Source organism: Ailuropoda melanoleuca, chromosome 13, assembly GCF_002007445.2.
Source record: "Ailuropoda melanoleuca isolate Jingjing chromosome 13, ASM200744v2, whole genome shotgun sequence".
Taxonomy (NCBI): Eukaryota; Metazoa; Chordata; class Mammalia; order Carnivora; family Ursidae; genus Ailuropoda; species Ailuropoda melanoleuca.
In genome coordinates, this window is record NC_048230.1 from 4,093,252 (window position 1) to 4,110,380 (window position 17,129).

General features: G+C 36.1%; 1 protein-coding gene across 3 annotated transcripts in view; it reads right to left on the reverse strand.

Moving 5' to 3' along the window:
* TAOK1 (TAO kinase 1) overlaps positions 1-17,129 on the reverse strand; it is a 153,687-nt gene that overhangs the window by 79,815 nt on the left and 56,743 nt on the right. For all 3 annotated transcript variants that reach the window (XM_034641138.1, XM_002912309.4, XM_034641137.1), the window contains one exon: positions 13,293-13,514. In XM_034641138.1, the coding sequence (XP_034497029.1) occupies positions 13,293-13,424 (132 nt within the window). In that variant the 5' untranslated portion in view covers positions 13,425-13,514. The remainder of the gene's footprint in view (positions 1-13,292; positions 13,515-17,129) is intronic.

Genomic DNA, 17,129 nt, shown 5'->3' on the forward strand with positions numbered 1-17,129 from the left:
GGGATGAGAGGAAACAAAAACCAAAGCATTCATTCACGCATGCAGCAACACACACACACACACACACACACACACACACACACACACACACACACACACACACGTTTATCTAATACCTCAAAAAACAAAGGTTAGTGACCTAGAAATGGAATTATGGCAAAAATATTCAATTCTGGGCTACATTCAAACATTCATTGCTCATCTACCTGGTGCATGTCTCCCAGACATCAAAACAATTAGCAGAAAACACCTGCTTTGAGCAGTTCCCCTTGATTCCTTGATGCTTTCATGCAATGGTTCCTGATGAGCGGTCCTAACCTGAGCCTAGGTTTCCTGACTTCCTAAAATAGCATTTATCTCGTTTCCCTCACTCATTTTGTTATGAAAATATGTCAAACATACAGTAAAGCTGGTATGGCTTAGTAAACCTTTGTTATGCCTTCCACTAGGTCAGAAGTCAGCAAACTTTTTCTATAAAGGGCAAGATACTAAAAATTTTATGCTTTGTGGGCCAAATACATACTATCTTTCTTTTTCCGTTGCATTTTCTTCTTTTTTTCTCTAAATGTAAAAACCATTTTTTAAAGATTTTATTTTATTTTTTACAAGATTTTATTTATTTATTTGACAGAGAGAGAGAGACAGCCAGCGAGAGAGGGAACACAAGCAGGGGGAGTGGGAGAGGAAGAAGGAGGCTCCCAGTGGAGCATGGAGCCCGACGTGGGGCTCGATCCCAGCACCCTGGGATCACGACCTGAGCCAAAGGCAGATGCTTAACGACTGAGCCACCCAGGTGCCCCATAAAGATTTTATTTTTAAGTAATCTCTACACGCAACATGGGGCTCAAGAGTCGCATGCTTTACCTGACTGAACCAACCAGGTGCCCTTATAAAAACCATTCTTAATTTGGAAGTAGAGCAAAAATAGTTCACAGGCTGGATTTGGCCCAAAGGCCATAATTTCCCAGGCCCTACTATCGATAAATCTTTGGTTAACATTTTGCCACATTTGCACTGAAACTTTCTAAGATACATGTTATCATCACATTGTCATTACTTATTATTAAAGAGGATTTGAGAATACACATTCTCACCCTTGATTTCAAAGTACTTCATTATTTCTCCTGATAAGAAAAACATTCTCTTGAATAACCACAGAACCCTACCAAATTTCCCAGGTACCCCAAGCCCTCAGTATTTCTTTCCTAAATTATTAGAAAAGCTTCAAAATCAGCATCCCTTCTCTGATCTTTGACAACGCCAATCTTCCCTCCACACTGCTGCAAGAATAAACTTCTATATCACAAACAGAAATACAGTATTTCTCTTACACTTCAGTGGTTCCCTAAAGACTTCAGAATCAAATCTACATTTCTTACTATAATGTAGGAGGCTGTCTTCAAGAGCTCTTGCTCACCTTTTCTTTTTACCTTTCTCTGATACAACCTCAGTCCCCACTACAACCTTAATTCAAAACCTACCTGCTTCAGTCACTTCAATAAAGACCACTGACAAGTTATGGATTTGGGTTAATATAATTTTATAGGTTTAAAATTTTTAAATCACTGATATTTTGCTAATATGTGATTTAACTCAGTACCTTAATGCAAGGAAAAGGATCATAACATTAGTCTCTCCACCAGAAAGATCATGTGGGCAGGTCTTAAGAAGAGAAAAAAATCTACAGAAATTCTGTACTTTTCATTATTAACAATGAAATACCAATTGTTCCAAAAACACATATTTACACAATAATATATGAAAAGTCCATGCAAGGTACGTCTGGGTGGCTCAGTCAGTTTGGACATGGGTCATGATCTCGGGCTCCTGGGACTGAGGCCCATGTAGGGCTCTCTGCTCAGTGGGGAGCCTGCTACTACTCTCTTTCCTTCTCCCTCTGCCACTCCCCGTTTGTGCTCTCTCACTCTCTCACTCTATCTCTCAAATAAATAAATAAAGTCTACAAAAAAAGGAAAGTCCATGCAAATCCAAATAATATCAAACATTCACCTAGGAAAATCTCACTACTAATACTTGCCCAAAACAACCATAAAAGCAGGCAATACATAAAAACAGGGAATGACTGCACGAAACTACTGAAGAGCAACAAATGCAGGAAGGCTTTAGAGACCAGAACGCTTGAGAGAAGAACAACAATATACAAGGTGAGCTGTAAATTTACTCCAGCTTCATCCCTGAGGTTGTGGTAAAGAAAAATAGAATCCACGGAGAAAGCTAGGGTAAGGAGACAGAGGCCAGAGACAGGAGCTTCCCAAAATGTCTGAGACTTACAATGTATCATCTCAAAAAAGGGAAACGAAAAGCAGCAGCTCAAAAATTGGCAGGGGCTCCTGGGTGGCTCAACTGGTTGAGCATCCATCCACTCTTGGTTTCGGCTCAGGTCATGATCTCAGTCATGAGATCGAGCTCTGCGTCAGGCTCCCCACTGAGTATGGAGTCTGCTTCAGATTCTTTCTCCCTCTGCCCCTCCGTGATCTCACAGACGCTTGCGCCCCCCCCCCGCCTCTCTCAAATAAAATCTTTTCTTAAAAAAATGCAAATTAGGGGCACCTGGGTGGCTCAGTTGGTTAAGCATCGAACTCTTGATTTCAGCAGCTCAAGTCATGATCTCAGGGTCGTGAGATTGAGCCCTGTGATGGTTTTATTTATTTAAAAATAAATAAAATGTTAAAAAAGAATCAAATGGATATTTTAGAAAAACTGCACAAAAAAGAGGAAAAAGACAAAGTTGCACAAAGAACAGGACAAAGACAGAATTGAAATAGTGTACGATTTTCACACTGTTTGAAAAGTGGTATGAATGCTAACTTAACTATAATAAATCAAGAATATGTAATTTCTGGGGCGCATGGGTGGCTCAGTCAGTTAAACGTCTGCCTTCGGCTTAGGTCATGATCCCAGGGTCCTAGGATTGAGCCCTACACGGGGCTCCCTGCTCAGTGGGGAGCCTGCTTCTCCGTCTCCCACTCCCCCTGCATGTGCATATGCTCACTCTCTCTCCCATATAAATAAATAAAATCTTTAAAAAAGAAAATAATATGTAATTTCTGGGGTGACGATTAAAAGAATGGATAACCAAAAGGTTGATACAGGGGAAAATGTATGCGTGCGTGCGTATAAATATATGTATTTTTTTATGGTGGGGAAAATATATCTTATTCATGTCTTTTCTTTTTAAGTAGGATCCACACCTAATATGGGGCTCAAACTCACAACCCCAAGATCACGAGTTGCATGCTCTACTGACTAAACCACCCAGGTGCCCCCATCATGCCTTTTTTTTGCTGTAATGACGCTTTGATGTCTGGGGCCTTGCTAACAGGAAGGGACTGCCACTCCCAGACTTAGCTAATTCCTAGAGAGAGCAAACAAGCACATCTTTCATATACAAATCATCAATCAGAGCCCTTACTTCCAACAACCTCACGGTCTAAGGCCTCTATTCTCTGACTGAATCACCACAGGGCCAAATACTAGACCACTAGGGACGACTGTATTCTAGAGCCTGCTGAAAGCGCTTGAACTGAGTAATCCTAGGGGCACCTGGCTGGCTCAGCTGGTAAAGCATCTGACTCTTGATCTCGGGGTTGTGAACTGAGCCCCACACTGGGTGTAGAGATTATTTTAAAATAAAGTCTTTAAAACAGAACAAAACAAGGGGTGCCTGGGTGGCTCAGTCAGTTAAGCATCTGCCTTTGGCTCAGGTCATGATCGCAGGGTCCTAGGATTGAGCCCTATATCAGGCTCCCTGCTCAGTGGGGATTCTGCTTCTCCCCCTCTCTCTGCCCCCTCCCCCTGCTGGCGAGCGCTCTCTCTAATAAATAAACAAATAAATAAAATCTTTAAAAAAAAAAACCTTAGACAATCCTAAACTTGCCTACCCTGCCTCACTTATTTCTTCCCACAGAAACCACACTAAATGCTCTTACCCATGTTTTTCCCTTGCTTCCTCTGCTTCCCCACTGATATCAATGCTTCCCCAGATAGCCCCCTCTGGCGTGGCATGCCCCCTTCTCTTGGATCTGTTGAGTATACCATACCATCTTTCCGGCGGCTGTTGCTACCTGATCTGTTGGCGTCCCCATACCTGAATGAAACCTAAATTTACAATAATAACAGTAATAAACTCTTAATTCAAAAGATGGCAAGAACAGGAGTGCCTGGACGGCTGAGTGAGTAGAGCATGTGGCTTGATCTCAGAGTGGTGAGTTCAAGCCCCACACTGGGCAGAGAGCTCATTTAAAAAAAAAAAAAAAAAAAAAGGTGGCAGGAACAAAGAATAACGGAAGAACAGATAAAATAAACAGAAATCAAATAGAAAAAATTAAGACTTATGCCCACCTATAAGTAGTAATCACATAAAATATTTATAAATGGGCAAAATAACTCAGTTAAAACAAAGATGAAATAGAGAAAAAGCCCCTTTGTTCTTGGCAACAATTTTCACCAAAGCACAAGAAACAAAGGCAAAAATAAGTAAATGGGACTAAATTAAATTAAAAAGCTACACACAGCAAAACAATCAACAAAATGAAAAAGCAATCAATGGAATGGAAGAAAACATGATTACAGCTAATAATACTGTATTATATACTTGAAAGTTGCTATAAGAGAGTAGATCTTAAATGTTCTCTACAAAAAAGAAATGATAATTACGTGACAGGAAGGAGGTGTTAGCTAATGATATTACAGTGGTTATCATTCTGCAATATAGAAATGTATCAAATCAACACACTGTACACCTAAACTTACACAACATTATATATCAATCACATCACAATAAAGGTGGAAAAAATTCTGGGGGGAAAAAGACAACAAAGATGAGAAACACTTTATATTTTTCAAAATTTTTTAAGAGGGGCAGAGAACGAGGGGGAGAGAATCTTAATCAGGCTCCATGCCCAGTGCAGAGCCCCAAGCAGGGCTTGATCTCACAACCCTGAGATCATGACCTGAGTCAAAATCAAGAGTTGGGACACTTAGCTGACTGAGCCACCCAGGCACCCCAAGAAACACTTTAAATATAAGGATCCCGAAATAGTAAATGAAAAAAGGTGGAAAAAGAAATACCAAGCAAGCATTTGCCAAAGAAAGATGTCTGATTAACATCAAAATAGATTTTAAAGCAAGAAATATTATGAAAGACTGAAATTTTGTAATGACAATGGGACAATTCAACAAGAAGATACAATAATCCGAAATTTGTATATTCCTCATAACACAGCTTAGAAATGCATAAAGTTAAACGAGAGAGAGGTATAAGGAAAAACAGATAAATACACAATCAGAAGAGATTTTAAAATACATCTCTGAGTTGCTGATAGAACATGCACACCAAAAACAAATGAAATCAGAAAGGACACAAAAGATCTGAAGAATATAATCAATGTATGTTATCTACTTGACATGCATAGATCATTACACCCAACAAACTGCAGAATATATGTAATTTTCCAGTTCTGGCAGAAAATATTCACAAAACACATAATATTGATAAGTACCCAGGATATTCAAAGAACTCATACAACTCAAAAAGAAAAACAACCCGATTTTTAAAAAATGTGCAAAACATTTCAACAAACCCTTCCCAAAGATATGTGAATGACCATTAAATCTATGAAAAAATACTCAATATCACCAATCATCAGGGAAATGTACATTAAAACCCTACTGAAATACTATTACACATCTACCAGAATGAGTCAAATTAAAATGACTGTCAACACCTAATGTTGGAGAGAATAAAGCAAACAGAATTCTCATATACTGTTGATGGGAGTGTAAAATTTTTACTTCTTAATGAAGAAGTCTGGCAATTGGTCATAAAACTCAACATGTACCAGCCCTATGATCCAATAACTCCATCCATACTTAAGGGAAATGAAAAATTGAGTCCACAAAAGATTTATAAATCAAAAGACTTTAAAGTCAAAAAAGGTTATAAGAGACAAAGAAAGACATTATATACTAATAAAGGTTCAATACAGCAAGAAGATATAACAATTATAAACATTTACAATACCTAATAACAGGTCATTAAAATATATGAAGTAAAAACTGACAGAATTGAAAAGAGATATTAACAGTTCTACAATAATAGTTGGAAACTTTAATACCCCACTCATAATAATGGAGAGAACAACCAGACAGAAGCAAGGAAACAGAGAACACAATAAACCAACTAGATTTAATATACATATACAGAACACTCTACTCAACAATACAATACATATTCTTCTCAAGGGTACACAGGACACTTTCTTAACATATGTTAGGTCACAAATCAAGTCTCAATAAATTTAAAAAGACATATCAAGTGAAGAATCTTCTCTGATCTCAATGCAATAAAGTTAGAAATTAGTAACAAAAAAGGAAAACTAAGGGTGCCTGGGTGGCTCAGTCGGTTAAGTACCCGACTACTGATTTCAGCTCCAGTCATGATCTCAGGGTTATAAAGTTGAGCTCTACGTCTCCCCTCCCTCTGCCTCTCCCTCCCCACCCTCAAACAAACAAACAAACAAACAACAACAAAAAACACAAAAAACAGAAAACTAGAAAATTCACAAAGTTGGGGAAATTAAACAACATACTTCTTTTTTTTTTTTTTTAAAGATTTTTAAATTTCTTTATTCAACAGAGATAGAGACAGCCAGCGAGAGAGGGAACACAAGCAGGGGGAGTGGGAAAGGAAGAAGCAGGCTCATAGAGGAAGAGCCTGATGTGGGCTCGATCCCATAACGCCGGAATCACGCCCTGAGCCGAAGGCAGACACTTAACTGTTGTGCCACCCAGGCGCCCCAAACAACATACTTCTAAAACAACGGATCAAAGAAGAAATCACAAGGGAAATTAGAAATACCTAGAGTTGAATGAAAACAAAAATACAACATATCAAAACTTATGGGGCGAAGTAAAAAAAATGCTCAGGAGGAAATCTGTAGCTATGAACACTTACATTTAAAAAAAAAAAGTTCTCAAATTAGCAACCTAACTTTACAACTTAAGGAACTAGAAAAAGAACAAACTAAACCCAAATTTAGCAGAAGGAAGGAAATAATAAAGACTAAAGCAGAGATAAGCAAAACAGAGAACAGAAAAATAGGGAAAATCAGTGAAATCAAAAGTTGGTTTTCCAAAAAGATCAACAAAATTGACAAATCTTTAAGCTAGATGGCCTGAGGAAAAAAGATTACTAAAATGAGAAATTAACAAGGGGACATTACTACTGATTCTACAGAAATAAAAAGGATTTTAAGAGAGTATTATGAACAACTATATGACAACAAATTAAGATAAAACGTGCAAATTCTGGAAAATACAAAACCTACGAAGACTAAGCGATAAAGAAATAGAAAATCTGAATACTATTACATATTATAAGTAGACTGAATCAGTAATAAAAAAGTTCCCAATAAAGCAAAGTCCTGGACCCAATGGGCTCTTAAAATTCAACAATAAGAAAACACAACCTGATTTAAAAATGGGCCTAACACCCTGACACCTTACCAAAGAAAATATACAGATGGGAAATAAGCATATGTAAAGATCGTTCATAACATGTATTACAGGGAAATAGAAATTAAAACAATGAGATACTATTAGACACAATTAGCATGGCCAAAATCTGGAACACTGACGGTACCCTTTGATACTGATGAGGATATGGAGCAACAAGAACTCTCATTCACTGCTGGTGGGAATGCAAAATGGTACAGTCCCTTTGTAAGATAGTTTGGTGGTTTCTTACCAAATTAAACATACTTTACCATACAATCCAGCAATGGCACTCCTTGGTATTTACTCAAAGGAGGTGAACACATATCCACACAAAAACCTGCACACAGAGGTATTTTTCAAGGTAGTGAAAATACTGTTTGATGATGGGTACTTATCATACATTTGACTATACCCACAAAATGTACAATATCAAGAGTGAACCCTAATGTAAACTACGGTGATTATGTTATGTCAATGTAAGTTCATCAGTTGTATTCTGGTGCAGGATACTGATAATGGGGGAGGCTATGCATGTGTGAGGGAAAGGACTATATGAAATCTCTGTACCTTCCTTTCAATTTTGCTGTGATCCTAACTAAAACTGCTCTAGAAAAATAAAGTCTTTTTAAAAAATGTTTTTAAATATCTCTACTTGAGGTGTCTAGGTGGCTCAGTCGGTTAAGCACCTGCCTTTGGCTCAGGTCATGATCTCAGGGTCCTGGGATCCAGCCCTGTGTTGGGCTCCTGCTCAGGTGGAAGTCCACTTCTCCCTCTCCTGCTCCTACCCCCAGTTCGTGCTCTCTCTCATGAGCTCTCTCTCTCTAAAAAATAAATAAAATCTTCTTAAAAAATAAATAAAATAAATATCTCTACCTAATTTAAAATCTTCATCTCAATTTCCTTAAGATGAAACTGTTCAGGTTTATGAAGTATTGCAACTTCACTTCTCAACAGGAAGTATATGTATATAAATATATTTTTAAAATTTTTATTTATTTACTTAAGTAATCTCCACACCCAATGTGGGGCTTGAACTCAGGAGCCCCAGATCAAAAACTGCATGCTCTTCTTGCTGAACCAGCCACACACTCCTATATATAAATCTTTTACTTGCTTATGGCAGTGTATTTTTAAACAACGAAAAAAACAACTACTTTCTCCCATCAGTAAGTTTTATGCCAAAAGATGTCTTCTTTAATGTGTACAAGAAACTACCAAATAGACACACACCATAAAATATTTTCCCCAGGGGTGCCTGGGTGGCTCAGTCGGTTAAGCAACCGACTTGATTTTGGCTTAGGTCACTATCTCAGGGTTGTGAGATCAAGCCCTGCATCAAGCTCCATGCTGAGCATGGAGCTCACTCCCCTTCTGCCTCTGCTTCTTCCCACTCGTGGTCTGCTCTCTCTTGAAAAACAAAACAAAACAAAACAAACCCCCCCAAAACCAAAAACAAAACAGGCTCTTTAAATTAATATCACTCTAGTTCTATTCTGTTTCTTCTCTTTGCGTCCTTGGGCACTAATGCCATATGGCTTTAATTATTGTGTTGTAGTATTTTTTAAATTTTATTTTATTAAATAAATACTACACTCAACATGGGGCTCAAACTCACAACCCTGAGATCAAGAGTTGCAAGCTCCACTGACTGAGCCAGCTGGGCGTCTCTACTGTGTCACAGTCTTTTACTAATTGATAATCCAGGGCTCCCTTCAACAGTCTATTTAATATTCTTAATTATTTTCTAGGCTATTCACATTGCTTTATTTTCCTTTTCTTCTTTTTCCCTCCAAACTAACAAACATATCCATTAAGAGGAAATACAATGATGTTCATTAGAGTATTATTTTTAACAGCAAAAACAGGAGGCAGGACTGAAAAACCTAAATAACTAATCATGTGGAATGATTAAGCAAATTATGATATACTGAATGGACATATAAAATCTGATACAGTAATTATTATACATGTACACTTATTAATATGAAAAATAAGCAGCAATGCAAAATTTCTAAAAACAAATGATACCATTTTCATTTTAAAAATCAAATGGCAAATGAACATACATAACGCTACATGTTACAGATATATATAGGATAAATATTATCTCATTTTGCCCTGGACTATGGGGTTTCTAGGACATGGGACTTTCACCACTAAAACTGGAAGTCTTGGTTAAATTGAGATAACAGTCATCCTAGACATATGTACATAACTGAAAGGCTGAAAAGATGTAAATGAAATATTATCAGTGGCTATCTGAAGGGAAAATAATTATAAGAAATGGTTTCTGTATGCTTTTCATTTTTCAGTTAAAGGTGATATAATACATCTTTATATGAAACAAGCAAAGTTTACTAAGGGTCTTTTACGGAAAATCTCAAACTATATTCTAGCTAAAATTCAAGAGAAAACAGACTTAGCTATACCAATAAAAAAATAACGAGAGAAGAGCCAAATAACTAAAACCAGGAATGAGCGGGAACATTACAACCAACCTACAGAAATAAAAAGGGTTATATGAGAATACTATTTACAATTATACACCAATAAATTAGATAACCGAGATGAAACGAATTCCTAGAACCCACAAATAAAGTAACTTAAGAAAATGAAAAATAGCAACAGACATTTAACAAGTAAACACTGAAAAAGTAATCAAAAACAAAGTGTATAACCAGATACCTTCCCTGTGAATTCTACCAGTTAAAGAATTAACAATTCTTCCCCAACTCTTTCAAAAAAAAGAAAAGAGAAACTTCCTAACTCAATGAGGCCAGTATTAGCCTGATACCAACACCAGACCAAGAACATCACAAGAAAATTACAGTGTCTCTCATGAATACAGATGTAAAAATCCTCAAAGTACTATCAAACCATATTAAATCATAAACCATGACAAAGTGGAATTTATCCCAGAAATGTAAGAGTGGTTCAATTTAACAAAATCAATAATGTAATATACTACATTAACATAACAAAAGAGAAAAACCATATGATCATCTTAATTGATATCAAAAAGGTATATAACAGAGTGTAACAACCTTTCATGAAAAAAAAAACTCAAAAAATTAGAACTGGAAGGAGCTTCCTCAATATGGTAACGGGCATTTAAGAAAACCCCACAGCTAGTATCGTCTTCAATGATGAAAACTGAAAAAAGCTTTCTCCCTAAAATCAGAAACAAGGGTGCTCACTTTTATCACCACCATCAAAGTTCTAATTAGAGCAAACAGATAAGAAAAACAATAAAAAGCATCCATATTGGAGAGGAAGAAGTAAAACAACCTTTACTTGTAAGTGACATGATCTTATATATGGAATTCCAAAGTATCCACATGAGAGATACTAGAGCTAATAAGTTTACCAAAATTTAGGGTAAAAATCAATGCACATAAATCAGCTGTTTCTATATACCAGCAATGAATAATCTGAAGAGGGAATTAAGAAAGTAATTCCATTGACAATAGCATCTAAAAGAGTAACATACTGATGACTACATTTAAGCAATGAATTCTAACACCTGTACACTGAAAACCATAAAACAAAACTGAAGACCTAAATAAATATTTAGAAGGACATTTAGAAGGTAGTAAGACTTAATAATGGTAAGACACCAATAATACCAAACATGATCTACAGATTTAAACAATTACTAACAAATTCCAACAGCAGAAATGGAAAAGCCAATCCTCAAATTCATATGGAATTGCAAGGGGCCCCAAATAGCCAAAACTATCTTTAAAGATTTTTTTTTAATTTTTACTTATTCGATAGAGATAGAGACAGCCAGCGAGAGAGGGAACACAAGCAGGGGAAGTGGGAGAGGAAGAAGCAGGCTCACAGCAGAGGAGCCTGATGTGGGGCTCGATCCCACAACACCGGGATCACGTCCTGAGCCGAAGGCAGACGCGTAACCGCTGTGCCACCCAGGCGCCCCTCAAAACTATCTTTAAAAAGAATAAAGTTATCCCTGATCTCAAACTTACTACAAAGCTGCAGTCATCAGAACAGTATGATACTAGCATAAAGATAGCTATGTAGACAAATGGAAAAGAACTGAGAGTTCAGAAGTAAACCTATACAATATGACCAACTGATTCCACAAAGATGCCAAGACAATTCAACAAAGAAAGAACAGTCTCTTTAATAGAGGGCACTGGAATAACTGGATTTCCACATACAAAAGAATGAGGATGGACCTTTACCTCACAACATATACAAAAATTAACTCAAAATGAATCAATGACCTGTAAGTAAGAGCTAAGACCATAAAACTCTTAGAAGAAAACAAGGGTGAATCTTCATGACCTTGGATTTTGTACTGGATTCTTAGGGCACCAAAAGCTTAAGTAACAATGACAAAAAACAGACCAACTGGACTTAATCCAAATTTAAAACTTCTGTACATCAGAGGACATTATCAAGAAAGTGAAAAAGATGAACTACAGAATGGGAGAAAATATTTGCAAATCCTGTATCTGATAAGGACTTAATATTCAGAATACATAAAGAACCCTTACAACTCAACAAGGAGACGAACAACCCAATTTTTAAAATGGGCAAAGGATCTGAATAGACATTTCTCCCAAGAAGATATACAAATGGCCAATAAGCACATGAAAAGATGCTCAACATTATTAGTCAATAGGGAATACAAATCAAAACATCAAGATACTACTTCACACCGAGTAGGATAGCTATAATCAAAACAACAAAAAATAACAGGCATTTGCAAGGATGTGGAGTAACTGGACCTCTGGTAAACTGCTGGTGGGAATGGAAATAGTGTAGCCATTACAGTACAGTCTGGTAGTTTCTCAAATTACCATGTGATCTAGTATTTTCACTCCTAGGTACACACCCAAATTTGAAAACAGTGACTCAAACAGATATCTGTACACCAATGTTCATTATAGCATTTATTCACAATAGCCAAAAGGTGGACATGATCTAGTGTCCATCAACAAATGAATGGATAAACAAACCATGGTATATTCATACAATGGGATATTATTCAGCTATAAAAAGAAATGAAGTACTGATACACGCTACAACATGGTTGGTCTGTAAAGCGTTATGCTACACATTATGCTAAGTGTTATAAGCTATACACAAAAGTACAAATATTGTATGATTCCACTCACATGAAATATCTAGAATAGGCAAATTCATAGAAAAAAGTAGATTAGAGGTTAAGTAGAGGGAGAAGGAGGAGTTGTTGCTAATACAGAGCTTCTGTTTGGGGTAATGAAAAAGCTTTGGAAAAAATGGTAATGGTTGTACAACATTGTGAGCGTAATTAACACCACAAATTGTACACTTAAAAATGGTTAAAATGGCAATTTGATGATTCTTTTAGCACAACACACACACATATACACACAAGAAAAAAGACTTTGGTACATAGCCTTCTGTCAAATAATAATTCTAGATTTCCACAACACTAAAATTGACTGTGTATGAGACTACAGAAGTCAGTGTTCTGCAATACTTAATTCTACAGTAATTCAAGTCATTAGACTCCTCAACCCACTGTGCTAAAATGCTAAACCATATGTAAGTTAAAGCAAAATAAAATTCTTTCCCCTTTTTTCAACAATCCAAAAAGCTCAATAAATAAAACTATCTACTTTCATATTATACACATATATCTATGCAAGTGATTATAAAATGGACTATTGCTTATGTTTCTTTATATTATTGTTTTTTACCCTGCTGGGAATAAATACTAAGTAAATGGTGGTCACTGACATTAAGCCTTTAACACTTACAAAATACACTGCTCCAAAGCTTCCATGGCCAATTTCTCTGAGATCTGTGAAGAGCTTCTCTGGATCTTCTTTGAAGAAGAGCTCTGCAATTTCAGGGTCCTTCAGGCTGCCCGCTCGGTTAGTTGATGGCATCCTGCTGGGCAATCAGTTCTCTGATTCTAATTTTATACTGCTATCCCAATCCTTGGTTCATCTGTATGAATGAAGCCACGCTGGCATAAACTATTGTAGAGAAATAAGAAAAGAAAAAAGTCAGGAAAAGCAAAAGCTGCTAAGAATAATTAGTATAAGATCATTTTCTGACAGCATATACAAAATTATCTCAGGCCTAGATTTTCACTGAGAAGGAAATGTGGTCTACTAGTTCAACTTAGCTCATCATCACAATCACCTGTGGTCCTTTAAGAAAACCCAGATTCTTAATATCCATAGTATATGACTATATATTATATATACACTTTTAAAAATTAAACAAACCTTATGTCTTAGAAGCTTTCTGTATCTGTACTTAAAGATTTGTCTAATCCAGATGCAGTGCACCCATCAGAAGAGATAACACATAAGCTATGAAAAACGTGCACAACAACTTAAGATGGACCAATACTATGTCTCTAACACCAGGAAGATTCCCAACTATTAATGATATTCAAATATAAGAAAATACACAAAAGATTTAATTCACTAAGTTTCTTTTCCTTTCAGATACCATTTGCTAGTATTTAATCAACTCTAATACAGACATTCCAAAGAAAACTACAATGGGAGAAAGTAATAAATTTCACACAGATAACTGTTTCCCCATAAACCTGATTCACATTAAAATATGGCCTTTATCAAATCTGCATCATTAGATAAGTAGATAGTACAGTTAAGCAGTAAATTTCCTGATATTCTGTTATCAGTTCCTTTATATCTAACTACTCAATTTTAAAAATAGCTGTCATAATTGAGAGGCTTCAGAACCTGGGTTCTGGAAAGACACTGCCTGGACATGAATCCCGGCAACACTATTTACAAACGGTGAGCTTGGGTAGCTTCAATTGCCTAATCTGTACACTGAATATAACCTATTCCACAGAATGGGATAGCATCCTCCAGAAAATCAGAGAAATAAGAAATAATGAGGGAACTGACCATTTACTTTATCACATACCAAAAAGTAACTATGGCATCTTTTAGAATACTAAAAATAGGACAAGCAAATCAATAATCTAAAAGACAGTCCAGAAACAAACCCGTGTATGTCTATCTTGGAATTTAGCATACAACTAAAGGAGAAGAAATAAATGTTGAGAAAACTGAGAACCCATTCAGAAAAAAATACATATAAATTATAATCCTATCATATATCTTATGTAAATATTACCGCTAAGTGGATTAAGAGACATCCCGAATAAATGAGGAAAAAATGAATTTGAGACCTGTTCCTCAAACTGAATACCAGAACTTACATGTGGGTCAGAAAAACAAACATAAAAAATGAAACTGGGGTGTCTGGCTGGCTCAGTAAGAACATGTGATTCCTGATCTTGGGGTCATGAGTTTGAGCCCCATGCTGAGTGGGGCTTATTATTTATTAAAATAAATAAATAAAATTAATAAAAATGAAACTATACATAAGTACTAGAAGTAAGTTCCTCCGTAATCAAGGATTGAGGAAATTTTCCTATGATCCAAATCCAAAACAACAATGACAAAGACTGATATATATTTAACAGTATAAAAAAGAAAACCTGGGACAAGGGGCCATGGAAAAAAACACTCCAAACAAAAAGATAAAAGATAAACTTGGAGAAAGAGTTTGAAATTTATTTTTACAAAGGGTTCATAACCCTAATATGTAAATAAAAAAAAAAAGACAACAATCAGATATCCTTAATACCTGAAAAGTTTCTGAAAACAGCAAAGAAAAAATACAGCAGATACATGTAGTTCACAGGAAAAAAAAATTAACAACTTTGATTAAATTAACAACTTTAAAAAATTAAATTGCTTAGGGGTGACTGGGTGGCTCAATCAGGTAGGCGTCTGCCTTCCCCTGGGGTCATGATCTCAGGGTCCCGGGATCAAGCCCCATGTCAGGCTCCCTGCTCAGCGGGGAGTCTGCTTCTCCCTCTGCCTCCCCCCCTTGGCTTGTGTGTGCTCTCTCTCTCTCAAATAAATAAAATCTTAAAAAAAATAAATTGCTAAAATCTAACCAACCATCAAATATATGAAAATATGTTCAAAATCACACCAATTAAGATAAATACAAATTAAAACTATACTATGATTTCATTTTGTACCTATCAGAAAGACAAAAATTAACCACATGCTGATGGTGGGATGAAGGGAAATATATATGCACTCATCCATTAAGAGTGGTAATGAAAAAACAGTACAAACCCTACGGAGAAAAATCTAGCAAAAACATACAGGCACTTATCATTTCACATAAAAATACCACTTTAAGGAATCAATACCAAAGATACTTATAGAAAACATAAGAAATGATAAATGCACAAGGTCAGGAACTGGAAATCATTACATGGACTGTAAAATGATACAACCATTTTGGAAAACTGTTTAACAGATGCTTATCAAGAAAAACAAACATGTGCTATATGAAGGAGCAATTCCTGAACTAGTTGTCATTTATTCAAAGAAAACACAGGCACACAAAAACTCACACATAGTAGCTTTATTCATAATAGTCCAAAACTGCAAATAATACAAATGTCTATCAACAAATAAATGTATAATAGAACTGTGGTATATTCACACAATGAAATACTATTCACAGCAATAAAAACGAGTGAACTACTGATACATGAAGGAACACAAATGAGTATCAAAAGCATTATGCCACTCAGTAAAAGAAGCCAGAAACAAGAGTATGTACTTAATGATTCCCCTGATAAATTCTCAAACAGGCAAAACTGGTCTGAAGTAATAGATCCATGGTTACTTGGGATGGGTATAAGGGACAAAAGGGCCAAAGGAGCTTCTGGAGATGAGAGAATGTTCTATATCTTGAGGTAGTGAATTACATAAGTATATACACCTGTATCATGTATATTATGCAACTGGGTTGTAAAACTACACCTGAACACTTAAAATGGATACATTTCACTATATGTAAATTATACTTCAATGAAATTAACTTTAACAAGTTAAATGGCTTAAATCTAAGTGCCAGATACACATACATAAAATCTAAGTACTAGGGGCGCCTGCGTGGGTCAGTCGGGTTAAGCGTCTGCCTTCAGCTGAGGTCATGATCCCAGGATCCTGGGATAGAGCCCTCCATCAGGCTCCTTGCTCAGCAGGGAGCCTACTTCTCCCTCTTCCTGGGGCTCCCCCTGCTTGTGCGCGCACGTGTGCGCGGGCGCGCGCTCTCTCACTGCCAAATAAATAAAATCTTTTTTTTTAAATCTAAGTACCATAAATACATATGCTCTCTTGCATGCACACTCTCTCTATATAGTACAAACTTATGAACAAGGTATAGAAGGATATGTACTGAAAGGTTAATACTTTCTGTGATAAAGTAGAGCCATGAAAAGCATTATTTGTTAGCCTACGCATCTGTATTATCTGAATTTTTACAGCGACTGCTTTTATAATTTTAAGAAATTTACTTTACATTGTACTTTAAATTTGAGAAAAATAAAATAGAACATTTTAGAACTAGAAGAATACATACTCTGACTAGGGAGAACATCTAAAAGGCTATCCACATTTTTTTTTAATTCACAAAAGATTTATGCATTTTATAATTTTGTATGTCAAAAAAATTGAGTCAAACACAAAAACTGAAACTTACAGAGCTAACATAATCAAGGATAAACATTCCTT